The sequence below is a fragment of the Aedes aegypti genome, chromosome 2, assembly GCF_002204515.2.
Source record: "Aedes aegypti strain LVP_AGWG chromosome 2, AaegL5.0 Primary Assembly, whole genome shotgun sequence".
NCBI classification, from domain to species: Eukaryota; Metazoa; Arthropoda; class Insecta; order Diptera; family Culicidae; genus Aedes; species Aedes aegypti.
In genome coordinates, this window is record NC_035108.1 from 90,706,676 (window position 1) to 90,730,955 (window position 24,280).

The 24,280-nt window shown below is 39.8% G+C and overlaps 1 protein-coding gene across 2 annotated transcripts in view; it reads left to right on the forward strand.

Moving 5' to 3' along the window:
- Positions 1-21,875, forward strand: part of LOC5571484 (acidic leucine-rich nuclear phosphoprotein 32 family member A) — a 32,439-nt gene extending 10,564 nt beyond the window's left edge. Inside the window, exons 2-7 of one of the 2 annotated variants that reach the window (XM_021841491.1) lie at positions 6,012-6,388; positions 6,451-6,524; positions 6,647-7,018; positions 7,092-7,168; positions 20,318-20,489; positions 20,555-21,875. In XM_021841491.1, coding sequence (XP_021697183.1) covers positions 6,012-6,388; positions 6,451-6,524; positions 6,647-7,018; positions 7,092-7,168; positions 20,318-20,489; positions 20,555-20,613 — 1,131 coding nt within the window. In that variant the 3' untranslated portion in view covers positions 20,614-21,875. The remainder of the gene's footprint in view (positions 1-6,011; positions 6,389-6,450; positions 6,525-6,646; positions 7,019-7,091; positions 7,169-20,317; positions 20,490-20,554) is intronic. The other variant, XM_001659688.2, reaches the window with a different exon arrangement.
- Positions 21,876-24,280: the final 2,405 nt, after the last annotated feature.

A 24,280-nucleotide genomic window follows, 5' to 3' on the forward strand; every position in this document is an offset into this window, starting at 1 on the left:
TTTAGGCTCAACCTGGATGCTTTTAAAATTCGAACTTCATTTTGAGTAAAAATCGTGATGCATTCTCGAATTTCTTCTTCGATAACAACCACCAGAGAAACACCGTGGCAAGAGGGTGCGAACACCGATTTTTATTACGACGTTTCGTAATCGCCAAACTCGAATCGACCAACACTCCTTCGCTGCTCTTTTTTCTTGAAGCGGATGCCTCGTCGCCGAACTCGCGCCTTGGTCACTCATAATTCCTATGTTCTTACATCGCTACGCACTCACACAACCACAACCCGGAGCGTAATCACTGTGCCACAGCACACAGCCAGTCACTCACTACTGGACGCCGGCCATCGCTGCCCCTGGTTGGAAAAGCCACTCTCCACAATACATCTGTAAGGAGGAGAGTCGTACGCGCCGCCATCTTGCTTTTTCATTCGGATGGCAGCTGCGAAATTTTCCACTTTGGCACTCGCTTTTCAGGCACTTTTCCTGGGTCTTGAGGGCCCCCTTGGGCACCAAACGATCGAGCGCAGCGAAACGCATCGATTGAGGGCTCCTGGGGCGCACTTCCGCTCGGAAAATTACACTGATTACGACATCTTTCTACGCACCTAGCATGCCCGACAAAGGAGTGCTGCTTGATCGAGTGAACGCTCAAACGCGACTGGGTTGTTAGCGGTGTCTGTGTTGGTCCACTTGGACCGCGCGCCGCTAGGTGAGTGCCCTGTGTGAGTGGTCGAAGGAGGCGCGCGCGATAATCGACATTTCGTCAGCCTTGTATTGGTTGAATGTTGTTTTCCGACACAAGAAAAGCGGTTTCTTCGATGGGAAAAATGTAAACACACGGTGGCGGTGGCCGTTCAACTGACTTTTGATCGATTTAACTATTTACCGCTGCAATTCCGCTCTCTTCTCTTCCTCTCAGGCGGAATGTTTATGTTGCACCCTCTCAGGGGTACAGTTATGCAAAAGCCTCCCACACTGTTCGATCTCCAGGTGGCGCACTGCAAATCCAGTTGCAACTCTCAGTAGGCGCAGGCGATCGTGATTGCGCAATTTGATTTCGATCCTCTCAAACCACGTTGTCGGTCAGGGATGGATGATGGTCGTTTTCAAGGTCCTTGCTCGTTACTTGCTTATAATATGGACCAATCAAATCGACGAATAAGCAACGCATTCGGTTCGATCCGTGACAACTACGACAACGACGAAAATCGATGATGACCACACACCACTGTGTGTTGATCTCATTAGCCGTTGCTTGGTGAGCGTGTTCCTATGGTATGCCACAAGAGAGTGTAACACATGTACGAGTGATGGTATCGGAACTCACACCATGAAGCCTTGGCATGCGAATCAAACTGTGAAGATATCTCGCGCGAAAGCATTGTCGTTGATGCACCTTGTCACGTTGTTGGCTTTTCAAACTTTTACCTGAGTGTCTAACCCGAGGAGGGCTCACATAACTACTAATTTTGAATTTATTTCCAACAATTTCGAAATTACTTAGGTACTTAGACATTAAGTCGAACTTCTGTAGGCTCTCGACAAAGATCCAATGCCTTGACAGGTACCTATATTATAGGATATCCGTTGCTTCAACGTCTTCCGCTATCCCTTACTGCTAGAGCTACTGAAAATATCTTACACAGCAGTGAGTTTCCTGCTAGCTGGTGGAACGCCCTTGTCGCTCCAATCCAGAAACTGAACTGTCAAGAGTTCGGTCCTACAGCTCATCCTCCCGGTACTTCTGGATGGAGTCGACATACTCTTGTAAGCCGTTGGCATCTTCCTAGCCTTTAAAGAGGCAAAAGTGAAAGGTTACGCCAAGAATTGCAGGCCGCCGTGAAGGCTGCCTGTAAATAGGCAAATAGGATTGGTTTTGCAATATTTCAATCCTCCATTCGATAATCCATCCGGCTGAGGGTTCTAGTTGTTACTATGGATTATACCTTAACGTTCAAGCCCCAGTGCAAAATGGTGAAAAAACATGTGAGCCAAATAGCCACGTCTATTACATCGTCTATTACAAGTCTGCTTTAAGTTGGATCGGCGTTAATGTTCGCAAAACTGATATACGGAATTGGATTGATCAGCATAAGAAGATCCTTGCTACAGCGAATAATAAAATGGTTCGGTTTGCTACTTGAGATTTTTTCAACTCCCTGATAAACAAGATCATGGCCAAAGTGAGCATACTATATTTTGAACAGCTAGCTACATAATGCACAGGTTTGCCAGAAGGAGAGATTCAGAACGAAAGATGGAAAGTTCAGCGCTCATGTGCTGACGAACGAAGACGGCTTAAGACTAATTGATTTTGCCGCCTCCAAGAGTATGACTATTCGTAGCACCTACTTCCAGGACGGCACTTCTCCGACATTATCGACGTTAGGACATATCGTGGCGCTGACATTGACTCTGACCACTATCTGGGGATGGCTCAACTGCGCCCAAAACTTTCCTTGTTAACAACGTACGGTACCGACGACCGCCCCGGTGTGACCTAGAGCGGCTTAAGCAACCGCAGACCCGCCTATTTCGGGAGAAAAAACGCCGCCTGGAGGAGACAGAGTGCAAGGAAATGGAACAGCTGTGCCGGTCTGTTGAAGAAGTATCTCAGCAAGTCTTGATATTCATAGCTGTAAGACTTATCAGAAAATAATTAAGTTCCTCTTTAACCACTACCAAAGACAGACGTCTTAGCTACTCTCTACAGGTTATGGGCCTGTCGCATTAGAAAATGCCAACTTCAAGTTCCGGCGAATCTTCAAGCCTCCCACCAATCGAGCGGTTGGACGAGAAAATTTGTCGTCATAGAAGTTCGCAGCGAAAACTTTTCTTCAGCTGGAAGGACTTTGGGAAGCCGTGAAGCCCAAGAAAAATCAAGACGGAGCATTTGAAGCGGTCGAAGAAAAAACCTTCAAGCCCGATTGAAGCTCGGAATGATTCTGCTGGCTGGTCTCCCAGACGAATATCGACCCATGATAATGGCGCTGGAAAATTCTGGTGTTGCCATAACGGGAGACTTCGTGAAAACTAAACTTCTCCAAGAGCGACCGTTGCGTAGCAACCAGAATAATAGTCAAGCGTTCGCAACCAACAAACGGAAAGAAATTAAAAAAAAAAAACAGCAGCGTACTTCATCCAAGGGCCCGCAATGCAGGAGATGTGGCCTGTTCGGACACATCGCAAGGGTCTGCAAGGATTCAAGGAAGGGCGAGACGTTTTGCACGGTACGTTACACGTTTGGAAAAGGTGACGAGTAGCGAGTCACGTTTTAGTGACTTGGTCACTTTTTTTAAGCCAGTCACTTAAAAGTCTCTTTTTTGAAGCCATTTCAACTAAAGTCAATTTTTTTAACTATTTTGAGCTAAATTTTCGAGAGAAAATTACGAATCGGCCTTCTTTCAATTTAGGCCAAGTTTAAATTTAACTAAATGTCAGTTTGAAAACTTTGCTTCATGTTTTTTTTTTGTGAAAAAAGTTAATTTTTCATAGAGTTCCACTTAATTTGTAATAGTATCTAAGTTATTATTAGTATGTTGTAAATGTATTGGTGTAAAACTAAAAGTTTAAATGTAAAGTATTTTTTTTTTTTAAATTTTGTGAATTCTCATTTAATAGGAATTTTTATATCTTGAGGTGTATCACTACGTTTCAAAATATACATACTAATTATTCTTTTTGTCTTCGAAATTCGTGAATAGTGTGAATTTTACGAAATCCTATACAATGGTTAGTTACACTAAAACGCAAATTCAAGAATAATTATTTAATGTATTCGCCAACCGAACCTTTATAAATGGCCGAATAGACCTTGGGTAGAGTCTATTTCCTTTTTTCATATGCATGTATTTAAGTATCTTTTAGGAATGTATATTATCAATTGTTTCTAGGAATAATTTTTGAAAGATCCTTGAGAATGCTTCCAAAGCATATAGTCATCGAATAATACGTAATACAGAAATGCTTCATAGAATTTATCGTTTTCGTTGAATCGCTCATTAAATCATGCATGGTTTCTTCAAAGAAATGTGGGCAGTCGGATATTGATTGATGGCCAAATATTAAATTTTTCGTAATCTTGATCTAGTTACACTAATTGAACGTATCCTTCTGTGAATATTATTTTTGATCCAACTTCTCTATACGCTAATAATTATTATCGACTTGAAATAATGGAAACATTTTGGGATCTACATATTTTACAATGAATTCAATTTTAGCGGTTTTTAATATATCATTTTTTGGGAGTTTGAAAAACATAAATAATTCGACATGCATGTATACCGAGTTCTTTTTTAAAATTGACATTACAAAATAAAATACTTTAGTAATATAAAAGACACAAGCGGTGATCTTCTTCAAAGCATCTTTCTAAAACTTTGAAACGGTTGGAAATCTAATAAAAAAAATTGCGTAAATTCTAACTTTTCTGTTTATCTTGAAATTTTGGAAGTATAAAAAAAAATTTCAATTTTGGTAGTCAACTAGACCTACTACCTGTAGTAGATCATATTGGATATTCCATTCTTCATTGTAAAACAGTGTTGTAGAATTGAAATAAAACTAATTACGTTTTGATTTTCAAGTCACTTTTAGTCACTTTTTCGAGAATCGGAAGTCACTATTTAGTCACTTATTTCTCATATCTGGTCACTAAAATAACTTTTTTCGACACTACTCTTTGCTACCAGCCCTGTGAATGTAAGAATGCCACAGTTGATTTGACTCGAACCTGAATCCGTTTTCGTTCGTTTATTGCAAGTCGGGTCAGCTCTGACCCCAGGTTTAAAACCGAAAACGCCATAAGTGTTCGCGAGCCATAGTTTTATCATTCTGAGGATTGTTCCATTTTTATCTGTTGATTTCCCTTTGGATATATTGTTTGTGATTCTAAAATCATTCGGGCGCCATTTGGCGAGAATGCGCCATGATTTAAGTTGATCGCTACTTGTAAAAACATCCGATAGCTCTTTGTCCCACGACAAACATTGCATCGGATGCTCCTTATGTCGGTACGATGCGCGCGAGGTGAGGTGTTCAAATCATGCTACTGCAAGAGTGACGGCCCTCTTAGACCGTTCAAATACCGTGTTTGACGAACACCAGAAAGGCGTTGAGAGCATAGGAAATAAAGGTCGAGACAACGGAGGAAATGTCTTCGTCAGTACTACGGACGATGGAACCTTAACCAGCTTTGAAGAAGGTTAAGAATGCCGTTCACCAGCTCAAGAACCATAAAGCTGCTGGTAAGGATGGTATTGAAGCTGAACTCATAAAGATGGGCCCAGAGAGGCTGGCCATTTGTCTGCACCGGCTGATACGTTCAATCTGGGAAACAGAACCGCTACCTGAGGAGTGGAAGGAAGGGGTAATATGTCCCATCTACAAGAAGGGCGACAAGTTAGATTGTGAGAACTTCGATCACCATTCTAAATGTGGCCTACAAAGTATTGTCGTCTTTTACATCTCAATTTATTCAAATTGACTTCAGGTTTATTTCAAGACACCGTCGGCTGAAAGGAATACAGTCAACCTACAACGTGAGTGTGGTTCGTTCAACACTAACTACAATGCGTTAGTGGTTAAACTACGACAAATGACCAATAACGAAAGAAGACGAAGCGAGAATGATAGAGGACGTACACCACAACAGCAAAGTACCTCTCTGAACAGTTGTACGTGATCTCCCAGCTGGATTGGAAGGAGGTAGTTTCAGCTGCGGTGATTGATATGTGAGTTGTGGTGGAAAAAAAAAATATGTAGAATGTTATATTAATTTGTGTTTTTTGTAATAAAACATTTTAGGCGTCTGAAAATGGCCGAATTAGTGCAGTAGGCCGAAACGTTACGCAAACGATAAATCAATGTTTTATTTGTTCACCGAAAAACATCAATAAAATAGATAGATACCGTCGGCTGATTTAAGCCGTAATAGACTTTTCAACCCTAGTTGCACTTATAAATTAGTCTAAATCGTTCTCCCTTTCCCCTTCATTATCCATCCGCAGATCACCGAGCTTATTCTGGACAACTGCCGCAGCACCAGCATTGAAGGCCTTACCGACAGCTTCACAGCACTGGAAGTGCTCAGTCTCATCAACGTCGGACTGGTGTCGCTGAAGAACTTCCCCAAGCTACCGGCCCTACGCAAGTTGGAACTGTCGGACAATCGGATTCAGAACGCCCTCAGTCACCTGACCGGTAGCCCCAAACTGACACACCTGAACCTGTCCGGCAACCGGATCAAGGACTTCGAGGAGCTGCAACCGCTGAAGGAGCTGGAGAACCTCGAAGTGCTGGATCTGTTCAACAACGAGGTCACAATGACCCAAAACTACCGGGACAAAATCTTCGAGCTGATCCCCTCGCTGAAGTACCTGGATGGGTAAGTTGTTCAATCTATGTTTTTGATTTGACACTTATCCAAGTCATTCCGTTTTTCTTCAGATTCGACCGAGAAGACGCCGAGGCACCTTCAGATGAAGACGACGAAGCGAACGGCGGCACCGGAGAGGAAGATTGTTAGTATATCTTTGCGTTCATTTCATTCCTTTCACAGTTGTCCATTTTACATCCCCCACCCACCCCCATTATCTATCGAACTTGCACCGAGAACCATTGAGACCAATCGGCAACATTGTAGATAGGGCATGTTTCTCCATCAACGGCATCGACATCGACCTGGACGAACTGGAAGCTTTCGAGTCGCGTCTGAAACAGAAGCGAGCAGAGCCTTCGAGCGAAGTCAACGGTCTTGAGTCCCGGCTTGGTCAGCTAGAACTGAGATCGGACGGAGATGATGCCGATGTGGTGGCGTCCCAAGAAGTGGCACCCAAAGACGATTTAGACTTGCTGTACGAGGAAATTCAGAGGAGGCGAAAAGACGAAGATGAGCAACGGCAACAATCCGGTCCAGTAGTCTCGTTGGGATCGCTTCTGTTGGCCTTTCTTTCCCTACTAGCCTTTATCAATCAGATCTGCTACGTGCAAGGCAACCGGCAGCAACTGATAGAGCGTTAGTTTCGCCCGATTAATTGCTTCGTTTGAGTGCTAATGCCGGTACTGTGTTTTCTCCGTTTTGCTTGCAGATGATTCCGACCTGGACCCATCGTCCGACTACGATGAAGAAGAGGACGAGGACGGCAACCTGGTTTCGTTAGCAGATGTGAGTATGAGTCAAAATTATTCTAATTGTATACCATTTTTTCGATAGGGTGCAGAGCTACTTGGGCACTCCCATGATTCACTTTGGCATAAGGGGGGGTTTCTTGGTCTGAAACTTTGCCATAAAAAGCACTTTGATACGACGCATATTGTGGCCAAATATGAGCTTAGTAGCTTTCAAAAAACTTCACTGCCGAATTGACTCAAAAATGCCAAAAGTAAGATCCTCCTCCTTTTTAGATATGTTCTTTTTCTAGAAACTATGAAGGAAATTTAAGGTGAAGATAAATCGAAGCCAAACTTCAAATTTTCAAGATCACGGATCTGGAGCACCAAACATCCGTTTAAGCTGAAAACTTAATCGACTGGTCACTAGCTGGTGGTGAGCAATCGATTAGGTTTTGAACTCAAACGGATGTTTGGTTCTCCAGATCCGTGCTCTAGAATATTTAAGCTTTGGCTTCGATTCATCTTCACCTTAACGAAAATCAAGAATGCAATAATAATTGTTCAAGGTTCCCAGGGCATTCAAGATCTTCGCGCACTTCAAATAAAATACGCAAATCACCATGAAGATTTAAGAAGACATGTGCGGTGAGGTTGCGCCTCGAGAAATTCATAAGACTAACGAAAAACGATAAACTTCAATATAAAATAACACTGTTAAAGAATTGTTGGATATAAATCAATTACTAATTAATTAGGCGTCCAATTTGAAAGCGGTCTTCAGCAAAATTGGAGCTGCTGAATGTATCTAATAGTATTATTTGCTCTTCGGTAGTTGTTAAACTTCCACTCGGCTGATTAGCCGTAAAACCACGATTCATAATTAATTAAAAACAAGTCCTTACTTCATTTCTGCATTACACCCAACTGGTAAAAAAAATCTTCTTCTCAGCTTATAGACACTTCCACGGTTTTTTGCCAATGTACATTATTTGCATTTGTAGCCACATCCGGTTGGGAATTGAACGTGAGGTTAGGTTGCAAAAGTTTTGCAAACTCTAATGACCATATATCGTTTCTTGTGATATGAATTGCCAATGCTGCTGACAATTTGTTGTTCTCTAAAACTGATATTGAGTGGGTTCAAAAAAAAGTGTACATACCATGACTCCACAGTTATGGATCAAATAGTGTGGAGTCCAACCTATAAAATTCAATAAAACGACATGGAAAACGTAAAGTTGTAATTTAAAAGCACTAATCGAATCGTTTCAAATTGGAACTTCGGTTAGTAAACTGTTTTGATTGTAATATTTACATAGGATTGCAAAAAAGTTAAAAATTGTGTCGGTTCCTGAAAATCATATTATGGATCAATTATCATATTATGGATCAAATTGTGACATATTACGGATCAGTGCGCAAAATCAAGAGATTTTCAACTCAATGCATCTGTGTTGCATGATATGGCAAAAGTTAACAATGTGTCAAATACTACTGCAAAAAATAGCAGTGTTTGAGCTGGAAACAAGGATAAAATGCCCTTTTTTTGTGATACTGCATTGTAGTAACTGAGACATGAACTGTTTCCGCTCCACACCAAGTTTTCAACCCATTTTTGTCTGCTAAAATATGAAATTTACAAACCTTGATGTTTTATTAGTTTTATCCTTAGTGCTATTGTCTGAAAATGTCGAATCCAATGCATAAAATAGCAGAAATCTACATTCTTTGGAAGTGATCCATAACCGTGGTAAACAATCATTTCCTGGTCCATAATATGGATCACTAATTAGAAGTGCTAATATTCGGTGTTTTGAATAAAAATTTATGTAAAAATGTTTTCCAAAGATGAATTCATACTAAATCGAAGCGAACGAGCATAAAACATGCTATAACATTTGAATTTTACCACCTGTGGGAGCTTATGAATGCTGACGGCACTTCTTACAGAAAACGACCACATAATGATAGCTGTGTGTTACCAACTAAACATTTGTCAAAAACACCGTTATTTAGCGGTTGAATGTTGTGCTTAACATTACAAATGGTAGAAGACAAATAGTATAACATGGGAAAAATATGTTTTACATCAACGTTTATGTTTTGAGCGAGTTATCCGATGTTGAACGCCAAAGTGATCCGTCACTGTGGGTGATCCGTTACTGTGTGGGCATGGTACTCCAGAACAAGCATCCCAAAATCAAGGCTTTCTAATTAGAAACTCTTTTGTTAATAGTTTCGCGAATAAGCGTAGGCAGTTCGTATACGATTCTTAATTAACCTTTGGTATTCCATGTGGATGAAAGGTGCGTGTCTGCACAAAGATCCGGATCAAAGCAAATTTGGGATGTGAGCGTGCGTATCGTGGGAACGTCCAGTACGAACAGTTTCTCAAACTGTCAGCCGTGTCTACTCTTTTTCCTCATTCTCGGTGTTAACAAATTGTATGTAGATTTTGAATTTTTCAATAGTTTCTAAGTTTTGTTGGACATCTTCCTCTACCCCTTAAGGTGACACATCTCGGAATCCAAACATGGCAGGCACAATGGCCGGCTTGTGCCCCTACTCACGATTTCAAAGGCACTAATCTGCTGAAATAATGAACGTACAAAGTCAATCATGCCGTCCTTTACGGTACTTGAAAAATTATTATATCTGTTGAGTTATTTAAGGTCTACCCGGTTTGGCATAAAGCCATTTAGCATAATAGCCTTTTGGATTAGGGGGAAGTCTTCTATGCCCGGACACTTTTTGTTTTTGGGTAATATTTCAAAATCTACATTACCGTGTACGCACCTAACTTTGCGCAGCTCCAAACTTTGCGCATTTTTAAGAAGCATGAAAAAATGATAATTAATCAATGATTTTTTCAACAATTCAGTTTCAGTAACATGTTCGTTTATGTGAAATAAGTATTTGACATACATTTGTTTACTAAGAAAACCTCGTAAATGTTAGTAAATAACCCAAAAACCCTATCGTCACACGTATAAACGTCAACTTTTACACCGTCTTAGCACAAGCACTAAGGAGTGGCTTTGCCAAAAATCAACATTTTTTCGAACAAAACTGTGTTGTGAGATGTATATTTGCGGTGTATTTGCAAAAAGAGGTAATATTCTAGTAATTCCCTCAATTTTCCATACAATATGTCGAATTTTTATTTGAAAAAAAAGCGATGCGCAATGTTAGGACCCATTTTTTACATGAGGGTCTTAATTTTTGCGCACTTCTAGCAATTCAAAATGGCACGTACATACATGTACGTCATTACAAATGATAATAGCTGTCGATCTTACCAGGAATGGTCACTCAATCCATAAGGCAGTGGCTACATATAATATTTCTGAAAGGACCTTTTGTATGAAGCTGAAGGCAAGGTTTGCATCGAAAAATCTCGGAAAACCCACTTGACGCAGGAGGAGACTTTTACTGTGAACTTGGAAAATTGATAGCGCAAAGGTTGGCTTACCACTTCATGGACAATAATTCAAAATTCAGTTGTCTAGCAAAAAACGTTCAATTATGGAATATCCGTACTGACGTCAAATAAATAAAAAATAATTAATCACGAGAGATCAACGATACATCGAATCCCGAACTTATCGATGCTTTCCATGGATTCGATGAAGCTTCAGTTGAAAGTAAAGGTCCGTCCATTAAGGGACAGTCCCTAAGCAACCTGCAGCTTGCAATATTAATAGACAAACGAGAAATCTCTCGAGCATAGCATGTCTGAACTTTAATTGAAGCACATCACTGCTAATGACTCGTCAAGTTCATCTGGAAATCCTCCACTTCCAGCTGACGACATGTACAACAGAGAAGATTTTCTTTAGAAAGCTTCTAAATTGTGCGAAATTGAATCGTTCACGGCCATCAGCAGTGAATACGAGCATCGAATTTCGGTAGTTATTGAAGGAGATGAAACAAAATAGGAAAAACGAAAAACAAAAACAACAAAAAAATAAAAAAAGGTTAAAAAATTAAAAAAAAAAACAAGAGAATAAATTATATAAAGCAACGTACGAAAACAAATAAGTATATGCTACGGCTGTAAACTATATTGCTCAGATTGTAATCTTGTGAATATATAATAAAAAATAAGAACAGTGTAAATCACTATTCGTGGTCACTCTATGTTTGTGGTTGTTGAATAAATTAAATTGAATTTAAATTCACGGAAAAACTACTGATGAAACTCATATTAGTTGTAACCTTTTTATTTAATGCAAAACCAGTAAAAAAGTAAAATTATTTAGAGCGAACGAGCAATTAAGGCATGCGCAAAGTTAGGAACATTATGCGCAAAGTTAGGAACAATTCAGATTTTGTGCGCAATGTTAGGCACAAGGTATTGCATCACCTCTTGCATTTTTTTAATTTTTTATGAATCTTTTTTATTTTTTTTAAATCACGTGTTCTACTGAAAGGCTAAAAGCCTATCTTTGACAGAAAATTGAATAAAAAAATACATATTTTAGCCTTATTTGAAGCAAAAATACGATGATAATTTCTTAACTGCGCAAAGTTTGGTGCGTACACGGTAGTTTTATCGTTAATTTTTGTACAGTATAAAAAAAATCACATTATTTTAAGTAAAAATTCACATGAGAACAAAAATAAACCTTTACAATTCATTTTTATGATGGATTACATTATGTACCAAAAATGGTGTGCACTGAAATGTGTCCTCTATGCTCGGAAACTATGATTTTCACCGTCAAAATTTAAACCAAACACACAGAAAGGCCAAGGGATGCTTCGTATGTCAGCACATGCCTTGTGGGTTCAATCTTAGCATGATGTACGATGTCGTATGAAGCATATTAGCGAGATCATGAGTCTGTTCCATAAACTCCTTCTTAATCAGCGCCATTGATCGATTCACCATATGTCGCCGTCTATGTTGCATAAGCGGTTGCTCGTATTCAGATGAAACTGTGAATTCAACGCGTTTTTAGTTCTTCACAATTTCTTTGTCAGCTCGAAGGTTGAAGTGTGCTCTTAGGTACAGTCAACTCTCCCTTACTCGGCCTCCGTATCTCAATATCTAGTTAGGGTTTATTCACAAATTTCATAACGCCAAAAATGGCCATTTTCGACACCCACCCACCCCCTTGTAACGCTTTTTGTATGAATGTTTTACAAATTTTGTATGAGCCGTAACAGCACGAGGACACCCACCCACCCGCTTCAGCGTTATGAAATTTGTGAATGGGCCCTTAGAGAACCATAGTAAAATTTGTATTCGTGGCATATTTGCACTGTTTTAGTATTCTGTAACACGATATCTCCTTAACTCGATGGTCCCTTCATTATCGAATTATGGAGAGATGACTGTACATCATATCTTGTGGCTGCTTCTCGTGCGCTCGTTTGCCTTAAAAGCATCATGTTTACAGCATTTCATAAGGCCTCCAAGGACCAAAGTTTTGTTGTTCATACTTTATTTTTGTTGCTGTTTGTTTTTTGTACCCTACATTTATAAAAAAGCGAATTATAAATTAGATCCCAGTTATTAGGTTAACATTTTCACTGTCCGGTCATAGAGGACAAGAGGTGTCCGGCCATATAGGACTTGTAATGGTTTACAAAAAAGCAGAGGCGTCGCGTGGTCTAATTATCAACCTGTGGACTTATATTTTAGTGTCATTTTATGTTTGTCATTATTAGGTACCTTGGGTTCAAACAATTTTTTTTAAGTTAATAAACCAGTGGTTACTAACCGTCGTTTTCAAATACAATTTTCTTTTGATCTTTCAGTTGATTCAAAATATTTAAGACTAATCGAGTTGTTTAGTTTAATTTATCAACCCAACAAACAATTTTTAAATTTTAACGATTAGTCATCATTATTGTTAAATTGAGTATGAAAATAATTTTAGGTATGCGGGTCAGCAGTGACAATTTATAATGCACTGGATTCTAGCTAATATATATAATATTGCTGTAATCATAGCTTACATATCTTTACATAGAATTAAAAGATAGGTATCATCGTGTACTGAGTGCACGCATCGTGAAACATGCTCGCTTTTAAAACACACCACAAGCGTCAAGATGCTGGCGATGATGGTACAACCGCTCTTGAGTTAATTTTCAGGTTGTCATCTGATTGACTATCGCTTGTAAGTACCACCGCGCTAATACTGTATGTTAAAAGCGAGGTTTTTAACCAGTATTGTACAGAAAATAGCAGCGCAAATACTCAGTGCTAAGCATGAAAAAACTTCCTACCGACAGCCGCCTGAAAAATCGGAAAAATCGCACCTGACCAAGCGTGGTAATGTTGAAGGCGCTACACACTTAAAAAAATTTACGGATTACGGTGAAATTTCACCGTAATCTCAACAGCTGAAGGTTCGGTGAAAAAGAACCGAATAATCTGTAAAATCGTTGAACACAATCATAAAGAAAAACAAGAAAATGGTTCAACAGGGAATCGAACTCCCGACCTGCCGATCAGGAAGCAGGCTTGCTACCACTAAGCCAGCTTACACTGCTTGTAAGTGGTGTGCAAAAACTGAAACAAATGGAAGCTCATGCCTGCCAGAGCGGCTGTCACACGATTTCACAGAAGTTCGGTGAAAATAATGCTTTTACCGAACTGTTCGTTAGTATTTCACAGGGTTACAGTAAAATGGTTTGTTTCACGGATTTTTTCCGGTAAAATAGTAGATTTCACCGATTTTCTCCGGTAAAATAGCTGATTTCACGGATTTTGTCGGTAGAATAGTATATTTCACAGGAAAATCTGTATTTTTACTGTTTACAGTTCAATTTCGGTGATTTATTTCACAGGATACTGCGATTTATTTTAAGTGTGTAGGGTAAAAAAAGAGCAAGCGAAATATATCTCTCCCGTAGATTGATTTTTCTCTTATCTCTCTCATCCGCACGCTTGCACTGATCGAGTTGATTGATGTAGCATAGGCAAGGGGAAGTAGTTCACCTAGAGTGAATTTATGTCAGAGAAAAAGTAGATTTTGTATGAGAATTGACAGAAAAATGAATGACAAGTTCATCCACTTCTCCTGGCCTATAGCAAGACTGTGCACCGGCCAGAGTTTACGCTTTCGCTACTTACACACTCGCATTTGCAGTTCAAAATGTTTTCTACCACATAGACAAAACTGCGTGTACGATACAAGGCAACGCGTTTCCCGTTGAGAGTGCACGCGTTGGTTTTCAACGTCACAGCAACGAAGTGTAGCGTGGAACAAAGTGTTGCGTAGCATGCGGCGCGATGAGCGCGAAGAAAAAAATAGGTCCCAGATCGTGCGTCGCACGAAACAGCATTTTCATTTAATTTGCATAGCAAAAATTTAACAACAGATATTTTGCTAGATGAAAATTCCGTTGCCAGCTATCAATGAGAGATAATTGAAAAGAAATAAATTTAATTTTATTAAGAAAATTATCGAATTGTACTTTAAAATTAGTACATATTGTAGCTGGCTAGGATGAACGAGCTCCCACCTGTGCAGTGCACATGTTGCACATGTGGACGCGACGCCTCTGCAAAAAAGGTTGCTTTTCTTCGAAATTCTACATTTTCTAATAAATTTTTCATTGTGATTGATGCAGAACTTACTGAAGTCAACGTATCGAGACAATTCAGCTTACATTATAAGAAACATATGTGGCTACACTTGTATGAAATTTTATCGTTTTACTTTTTTTGGTAGATCGTATCAGAGTGAAACTTTAACTCATTTTGTGGTGTGTGCTAACGTAAGAACTAAACGACACATACAAGACGCGACGCGAGACAAGACATAACACTTATCGTTCTTACAACCGGTTTCGGGCACGATGTAGCCCATCTACAGGACAATGTCCGACTGACTGCGATGATTTCGTACGTTGATCGTATACGTCAAAAACGAAGAGATGCTTTAATGTATTGTGATGTCTGCTATGTTGAAGAGGTACGACGTGATCGGAGGGTCGTCTTCATTCATCAATGGCTCTTCGGACTTATTGATGAACATGGACTCCCATGCATTTAGGTGCGAAACTTTCCTTACTGATTTTATTAACTTCGCACCTTGCCAGTTTATGCTATGGTTACAGTTTGATGCATGAACCGCTACGCTGGATTCATTTGTCCTATTGGAAACCACAGCATTCCTGTGTTCTCTTAATCTTATTTTTATCTTACGCCGGGTTTGTCCTATATAGACCGCAGAGCAGTCCTGGCATGGAATCTGGTAGATACCCGACTGATCGTCGGGAGGAACTTTGTCCTTCAGGTTGCATAGAAGGTCTCGAAGCGTGTTGTCACTTTTATGTACAACTTGTATACCTTGTCGTTGCGATGATGTTTTAATGGGATTAATTACTTTAGCGTAAAATGGCAGACTGACTCTTCTCGTTTCTTCTTTAATTGGTTCTAATGTTGTAACATGTTGGCGTTGTTTTATGAGTTTGTGTTTCTGGAAGATTTTGTCCACAAACTTCCTTTCGTAACCATTTACTTCGGCAGCGGTGTAGATTCGAGCTCGTTCCTCCTCGAATTCTTCATTATCCATAGGCACATTGTAGAGTCGGTGTGCCATGGAGTGGAAAGCCGCTTGTTTCTGGGCACCCGAATGGCTTGAATCGGATGTAATATACCGATCGGTGGAAGTGGGTTTTCGAAAAATTCCAAAACTCAGCGTGTTGTCATCTTTCCTGCTGATCATTAGATCGAGGAAGGGCAATTTCCCATCTTGCTCTTTCTCGACTGTAAACTTTATGGTTTCATGTTGTGAGTTTAGCATGGTTAATGTTTGGTCAAGGAGCGTTCTTTCACAGGGGCAAACACGTCATCTACATAACGTCCCAACTCTCGGGGGAAGAGTTTATGTTTTTGAGCTTTGTTCTCAAAATCGCTCATAAAAACATCTGCCAACAGAGGTGAAAGTTTGCTGCCCATGCTAAGGCCGAACGTTTGTCTGTAGAATTTTCCCCTGAAGGCGAAGAAGTTTTGATTCATACAGACCTGCGCAACAGAGATGTAAGCCTCCATGTGATTAAGCGGTGCTCTGCTTCGTTCCAAATGTCGACGCAGGCTTTGCAGAGCTTCAGCGACTGGTACGCTCGGGAACAAGGCTGCCACATCAAATGACACTAAAATCTCACCTCTACGTAACTCGAATCCTTTCAGCTGCTCCGTCAAATCAATTGAATTTTTTACACTTTTCCCGTGTTTCACGGGATATTTTTTCATTTCTTCCACTAACCATGCTGCCATTTTTTCAGTAGGGGTGCGGATATTTGACGAAATGGGGCGCATGCTGATCGGATTTTTATGAATCTTGGGTAGGCAATACAAGGCAGCCACCGTCGGATTTGGAACATTGCACTTTCTTTCCAGCCTATTCATCATCAAACGTCAACATCCCACCGCAAAATCGCTAGTGTTTGGAGGGGATTTTAACCTCCAAATCATCACCTCCAAGTTAGTTCTAATACACTCCGTTATATGAAGTATGGTGGCGCGTCGATCGTCGTAAGTTTATCGTTAAACAGTTAATCTTCGCCCATCCAATTCGATATCTGCTGACAAACCTGATTTGCTTCCTCAATCATTTTGTTGAGGGGTCCTTCGGTCTACCGTTTTTGAATTTACATTCTTCACACGGACCGGAGCTAATCATATTACACACGCGAGTATAATAATCGCCCCGATTCATAATCACTACAGCATTCCCCTTATCGGCACGGGAGTATATCGGGAGTTAACTTTTAACAGCTACTGTTTGATTACGTTTGGACATGAAAACGTCATAGTTTGTATACACTGCAAAAATGTGTTTTGGTGTATTCCTGGAATACTAAAATCTTAGGTCCGATAGATTTGGCTCACGGTTTCGCGTGTGTTTTCGTCGCCGGAGATTTTTTTTTTTTGTTTTTTTCCTGTTTTGGAGCGTCTTGCTGGGTAGTGCTTCGTAAAGCCCAAGCAGGACAGATCGGTTTTGCGTCGTCCGATAGATTTAGCTCACGGTTTCGCGCATGTTTTCGTCGCCGGAGATTTTTTTTTTTTGTTTTTTTCCTGTTTTGGAGCGTCTTGCTGGGTAGTGCTTCGTGAAGCCCAAGCAGGACAGTTCGGTTTTGCGTCGTCCGATAGATTTGGCTCACGGTTTCGCGCATGTTTTTGTCATCGGAGATTTTTTTTTCCTGTTTTGGAGCGTCTTGCTGGGTAGTGCTTCGTGAAGCCCAAGCAGGACAGTTTTTACATTCAGAAATGGAATAGTGAAAAGTGAAAAATGAAAAAGTGATTTGTTTGATTTGTGTCCTCAGTACTGTTGGTCTTTGGCTGCCCTAAGTTCACCGAACCATCCGGAAGTGACAGGCAGCACATAAATTTAGAGAATCAATCCGGTGAGTTTGTTCCAGTATACTTTTTCTTTTGTGAGCCTTCCGGATTGTTTTTGTCCGCGTCGTGGAACTTCTGATCGTTTCTTGAACGGAAAATGTTATTTTCGGAGTTTGATAATTATGTTCAGATTGCGCATTCTGTCCGGGCGGGTGTTACGCAACTAACAATCGGTTGTGGATGCTTTTTAACCGTTCGATGACCCTGGAGGGATCGATTCTGCTTTTCGTATAATTTTGAGCAGAAAAACCGACTGTGTTATCCTAGGGTGTTTAGTTCGAACGCGCTTCCTTTTGTTTTTCGATTATCTAAAAATACAGTACCACCCAGTACAGTTTTTCAATGGGCACAGTACAGTTTTTCAATAGGCGTGATTTTTTTTACGCGTATCGTTATTTTATACAATCCGATGACCCTGGAGGGATCGGTTTTGCTTTTTACTGGTTATTGAGCAAAAATATTACTGCACAATCGACAAGCATTTCGCGAAATACTATTTATACTATAAATAAGCTATTGTTTTCCCTTTTGATTGCCGGCATTCAAAAGATTAATTTGAAAACGCTTAAACAACAAATATTTATGGTCTATCGCCAGCTTTCTAGGCGAATCCTGACAATATACCTTCCCCAACCTCCAACTCCGTAGCACTTATGAGGGTGTCGCTGAGTCGGTGGCCTCTCATTAAGTAAGTGCTACATCAACATTTCCTTCCCCTATCCCAAGTTACGGTAAAGATGGGCGTGGCCGGGAATAGCGATATTCATGCCTTTAGTATTCTTGTTTATGATTTGAACAAGGTATACTCCCCTGCCTTGTTCTTGAAAGTAGTCAGGATGAGATTATTAAAAAGAAACATGAATGTTGCTAGTATCCAATCTACGAAGTATACCGTAACTACGCTAACGCTATTCCTGGAATACTAAAATCTTAATATCATTATTCGGAAAATTCAAACTGTCCGGGCATAGAGGCTGTCCGGCCATAGAGGACTTCCCCCTAATAGTTATTTGGTATAAACATTGTTTGGCATAAAGGACGTTTGGCATAATTTGAAAAGGAAGGTACTGCAGTGGTACAGTCATAACCGGGACCATAAGAATAGTAGTACCGTAAGACGGGGTATCTCTGATAATGCTCGTAACTTTAAACATACTAAACGAAATAACATAAATTCTGTTAATCAGTTAAGCGAAAAGAATACAAGAGTTAAGAGTATTAGTACGACACTTCATGAACGTTTCGTTCGAATCGAGAGCATTTTTTTTTAAGGCACTCTGTGCTTGTGGCCACTACTGTGCCGGAATCAGTTGATCTGTATCTTCTTTACCGATACAGATCTATTTTTAGCTTATCTATATTTTCTTCTTTCACTCTCTTCTACTCTTTTACTCTCACACCGAGCAGGTAGGAGAGAGCTCTGCTGTTAGTGAGGCTAGCTGCCTGCGAAGAGGGTCAGTTTGTCTCAGTCACCATCTGATACTGACGGAGGAAGGATATGCTCCAAAAGCACAGTCCTCCGTGAAGCGTCTTCTGGTGGCTGGACGGGGTTTTTGTGGAGGGGCTGGGAATCGAATCCATGACCTTCCGCTTATGAAGCGAAAGCGTAACCTCAAGGCTACAGGCCCCCCTAAATCGATAGCATTTTAGGCTTTATATTCGAACATTAAAAATTTATGCAATTTTAGCATTTTTGAAACGCTTTCAATCTGTTCTACGATCACTATTTGATGAAGTTATAATGAGTTCGTCTCAAATTGTTGATAGCCTTATTATAGGAGAACATTATTTCAGTCTCGAATCTCTTTGCGAAAAGTAGTCTTACAAATTGGGACCTTTTTGTGATCAAAGTCATAAATTTCCATATAACGTTTAACGCCTATAGGTGTGCAACGCCCTATATACTTTACATAATTCATTTGTTTTTGTTCGAAATAAACTTATTTATATTCCAAAAATGATTGAGTTCTTGTTATTGATAGTTAAATGTCGAAACTTGATTTCCAATCGATATCTATTCGGAGATATAAATTTATACAAATAATTATCAACTTATAATGGCAATTGTCATGATTGTTTTGACCTGAAACACTTTTAAGGTGATTTTTCTACCCGTATTGCGGGTAGATCGCCTTTTCGTGGTGCGTTATGGGGTAAGATCTACCAATTTGAACCCTAATCTCATCTTCTTTGTCGGGCTAGGGTAATATGTTCTGGTAATCCAAGGATTTGCAGTACAAAGTCCTTGTTACTGGCAACAGTTTCTGAAATTGAATCTATTTTACCGTGCAGGTGGTTAAAGGCTCGGAGTTTGCCAGTCCCGAGACTACACTTGAAGCCAGGATAACAATCAAGAGCATTTACTCAACAAGGACTGAATGCTGTTTACTAAACACATTTGCTAGCTTGATACGGTTTTGCTGCTAGTACAAAGCCCTATTTTTCTAATTTTTTTCTGGGACTAAACTAAAAGCGAAACAAGGATGGGACTAGAGTTCCGTTGCAAATTACAAAACATTAATTTTTAGGGGTCCGCGAGATGTTTGTAGGACTGACTTCAAAGGAGGTCGCAGATTGAAAAAGGTTGGGAACCACTTTGTTAAACCATATACTTTTTGTTTGGTTACTTAATTATAGAAGTGACGTCAAATTAAAGGTCTCCAAAGGAATTGTTTTCCAGATTTAGCGGGCCACAGATACCCCAATTGAAGCTAGTGTTCAACATTGACATTAAGCTTTGTATTTATTGCTTTCTAAGGATTATCGAGTGTACAATAATTGACAAACTATACTATTATGACATTGATTTCTAATCCGAATTTGTCTAACTTTCAGGTGTACAATGAAAATCTCGAAGAGGACGGATCAGATTGGAACGAGGAGGACGGCGAAGACGACGAAGACTTTGACGATCCCACCGACGAAGATGAAGATGATGGCGAGGGTGAAGGTGAAGGTGAGGGCGAGGGTGAAGTCGCAGCAGAGAACGCCGGATCAGACAGTGAAGGTAATTTCAGAATGTCAGCTGTCCTAAAACCTAAAATGTTTTAAATGGTGCCTTTTTTATTCCAGCTGGAGAAGAATCTGAAGCCAGGGGAAAGAAGCGAAAACTCGAGGGCAATGACGGTTAAGCCGTGTCCCTTTCCCAATAAAAAAAGAACATCCCCTTTTACTTTAATTATTGATAATGGTAAGGATAAGTTTTGACTGTAAGGATACAAAATATTATAAACTCTCCGCAAGGAAAACCAAGTATAAATGAATCCCCCAAAACAACACAAATTTACAGTAAATCCTAAACCGGTAGCAAAATAGAACAGAAAATCTTACACGCAGCACTCACACCTCCCCCACAAAAGCAGTAACTCTTAAAGCAAGTTCACAGTCAGACAGTGAATGGTCACACATGGATCAAAAAGAAAGAGAGAGAAGGGAGTCATGCACCACTCCGGTTGAGACAAAAAGTTTATACAGGAACACGCCTGTGACTGGGTGCGATTTTTACGCACCCACACAGTTTGTAGGGACACGCAGAGAACGCAAAAGAAAGCGGAATATTATTCTAAACAAACTGATATGATTGAAGAAATCGGGAAGTGAAGAAATGTACAGTTTTGACTAAATTTACGCAAACAGTACCTTGATGAGTTTTTTTTTTCTATTATAAAATCCCCTTGTGTCGTTTCTAGCAGAAATAGCCAAAAATCAAACAAGTCAATAGATGGGCGCAAGTTTCACTATTAATATTCTGTCGGCTGTGCAGGAACATTACTCAGATTCGAAAGCAGCGCTATGAGCAGTTCGTGCAGAATACAATGTAAAAAACGGTATTGACCATCGTTTGTTGAATGTTAACTTATTAAGTACTCGTGCATTGTTCGTATAACAAGAATTCTCTGAGGTTATTCAACAATCTATTCATCTTCCTCTGCTTTTTAGCGCTTTCTGTCAGAATACGTTTCTGTTACTATCGTCCGGTAAATAGCAAACCGATTCTCAGTCTTGTCGCCTATAGAAGTCTTTCAATTTATCTTCTGCTAATTTACCCTATTACAAGACAAACTGAGTATAAGGAACAACAAAAAATACCCAATGAGCAACACAGTGTGAATGGCAAAAAGTATATAATGACCAGAAAACAGTGCTATAATATACAAACACAAACACTCGGGTCCGGTTTCGCTCTAAGGTGGTGAATAATTGAAGCGATATGAAAAAAAACTACAACCACACCCACACGATCCAGAGAGATACAAAAAAATAGTAAAACATTTTAAAAAATGAGTAAAAATCAACCCAAAATGTCGGCCACTCGACACGAACGGAAAATCAAGATGGAAACAAGAAGCAAAATTTATAAATTAACAGAAAGTATTTGTTTAAATAAAAAAAAGTAATTCAAACTGCTGCTGATTTTTATTACGCCGATTATGTCGGAACGTTATTTGTAATTTATACGGAGGCAAAGCTGGATAAGTGTCTGGTTTCACTTCCCGGTTGGTCCAGTATATTTTCATGATGACATTTTACTTAAATCTGATAAGTTTCGCAAATTTTTCTTCCGGGAGCTGCTGCCCATAACTGCATATTTGTAACATTCGACAAAAGTAGGCATTGAATAAATGGGATACCAAGTTTGCATTTTACTGCAGTATGGGAGGAAACTAAAATTTCAAAAAATCATTGAGAATTAAAAAGAGCTTATTTGAGGCTGAAATTTTGTACAACTCATATCGCATATTGGGTGAATAGTCAGAAAATAATTCTGATGGAAATTTCGTTGCTACTGCATTATGAGACTCATGTATAATCTCAATGTGACTGTTATGCGGTTACAATTGACAATGTGACAAAACAACTTGGTATTTTTTTCGAAATTTCTTAAACAATCTCACAGATTTCAGTAAGTTGATCAAAAGTATTTATCATTTGATGACTCACCATGGTTTTAACTCCAATTTGCCAAAAATGTCGAATGTGACTGTTATGCAGTTATGGGCAGAGCTGTATACTCCAAAAAAAACAGGGCTGAGGATCACTGTACCAGCAGCTTCTAGTGGTCTTGTTGTACAAAACAGTCACCCCTATTCTTGTTTACGTTCGAATGCTCTTTCGATCGAAAACCGTTTTGCATTCTCGTTATCGCCAGCAAAACCAAATGGGCCGTGGATTCAAACAAATAGGATTCGACCGAAAGTTGGATCCGCCGTAAACAAGCATGAGGGTGAGTATTTTGTTTGTAACGACTCTGTTGTTACTATACCGCTCATTCAGCGTGCTACGCACGGTTCTCAAGTTTCTTAAGGCCGCACAGGACGTCATAATCACCCTATCCATTTGAAAAAGCAAATCTCAATTACCACTCCGTAGATCGATGTGAATAATTGATCATATAATTCTATATATGTAGTGCACAACCCATTGAATTTTCAGCTTCATTGGTTCACTAAACCTTGAGATTTGCTTCTGCAAAGTTTCGATGAAAATTGTTAGAGTGAGACAAAAGATAGGGAAAATAACACGGTCTCCCGTCTTACCTTAAACTTTTAACGTAAGCTTATGTAAGAATGGTGCCTAGTCGAGAACTGTAAAATCGTATGGAATCTTCAAGAACACCGGTCTTGAGAAGCATACAGTACTGCGCTGAAAATTTGATAGATTAGTCAGTACTATTACTCACCACCAGTGTGCATCCAATCGATCAAATTATCAGCATAGATTATCAGGTGCTCTAGATAACTGCATTAAAAAAATGAATGTGCTTATTCTGCGCGGCGTGTGAGTCGAGACGAGTCGCTCTCATCTCGAGTGACGTGAAACGACTAATGTTAATCAAATGGGAGCGAGTGACAATTGTCACCTCATTCGACACGCCGCGAAGAGTAAGCACAGAAGTGTGGCTTCGTTTTATACACCCTTATTCTTGTTTACGGCGAATCCAACTTTCGATCGAATCTATGACCCATTTCATTTTGCTAGCGTAAACGGAAATGCAAAACGGTTTTCGATCGAAAGAGTATTCGAACGTGAACTTGAACAGAAATCAAGAACCTATAGTGTGAATAAGTACCATTATGTGTTTGGTTTATCTGCCGTAGTTCTTTCTTCGCTTTAAATTTTCAATTTTATTATGCGTGGCCCGAAAAATTCTCGTGCCAACGATCTCAAAAAACGCTTGTTGATCGTTGCAGTTACTTCAAATCGTTTTGGTGCCTTCTGCGCGATCATTCCTTGGAAAGTCAGGAATAATCGCGCAGGAGACACCAAAACGGTTTGAAGTAGCTGCGACGATCTACAAACATTTTCAGAAATTTTCAATGATCGCGCAATGCACAGTACTACCACAGACAAACAGACATAACATTGACGAAATTTACATCGACCACTCATTTAACGGTCATGTCAAATTCGCTGTGTTATACTAATCTCACAACCAGAGGCGCGCGTATTGTTTTTCTTCGCATTTGACGTTTTACACTACCGTCATCTGCAGGTCTTGTTGCACGAAACCAGATGATGATTGTGTAAACTGGGCAATGGATTTTGAAGAAATTTGTTCTAACTATTACGTCTATTTGTCTGTGGTACTACCGCTGAAGAATATTGAGCATCTGTTGCCATTTTAGTTATGACTACCGTCCTATTGTCACATGTTCTGGGGCAATTATGCGAATAGTGGTAGCACAGACAGGCAGACGTAACACTGACGATTTTTTTCTCGACCACGTTTTAAACGGTAAGTTGTGGGCGAATTATAAAATTGTCTGCTTAGCTAAAGCTTGGCAGCAGCCGGTTCTA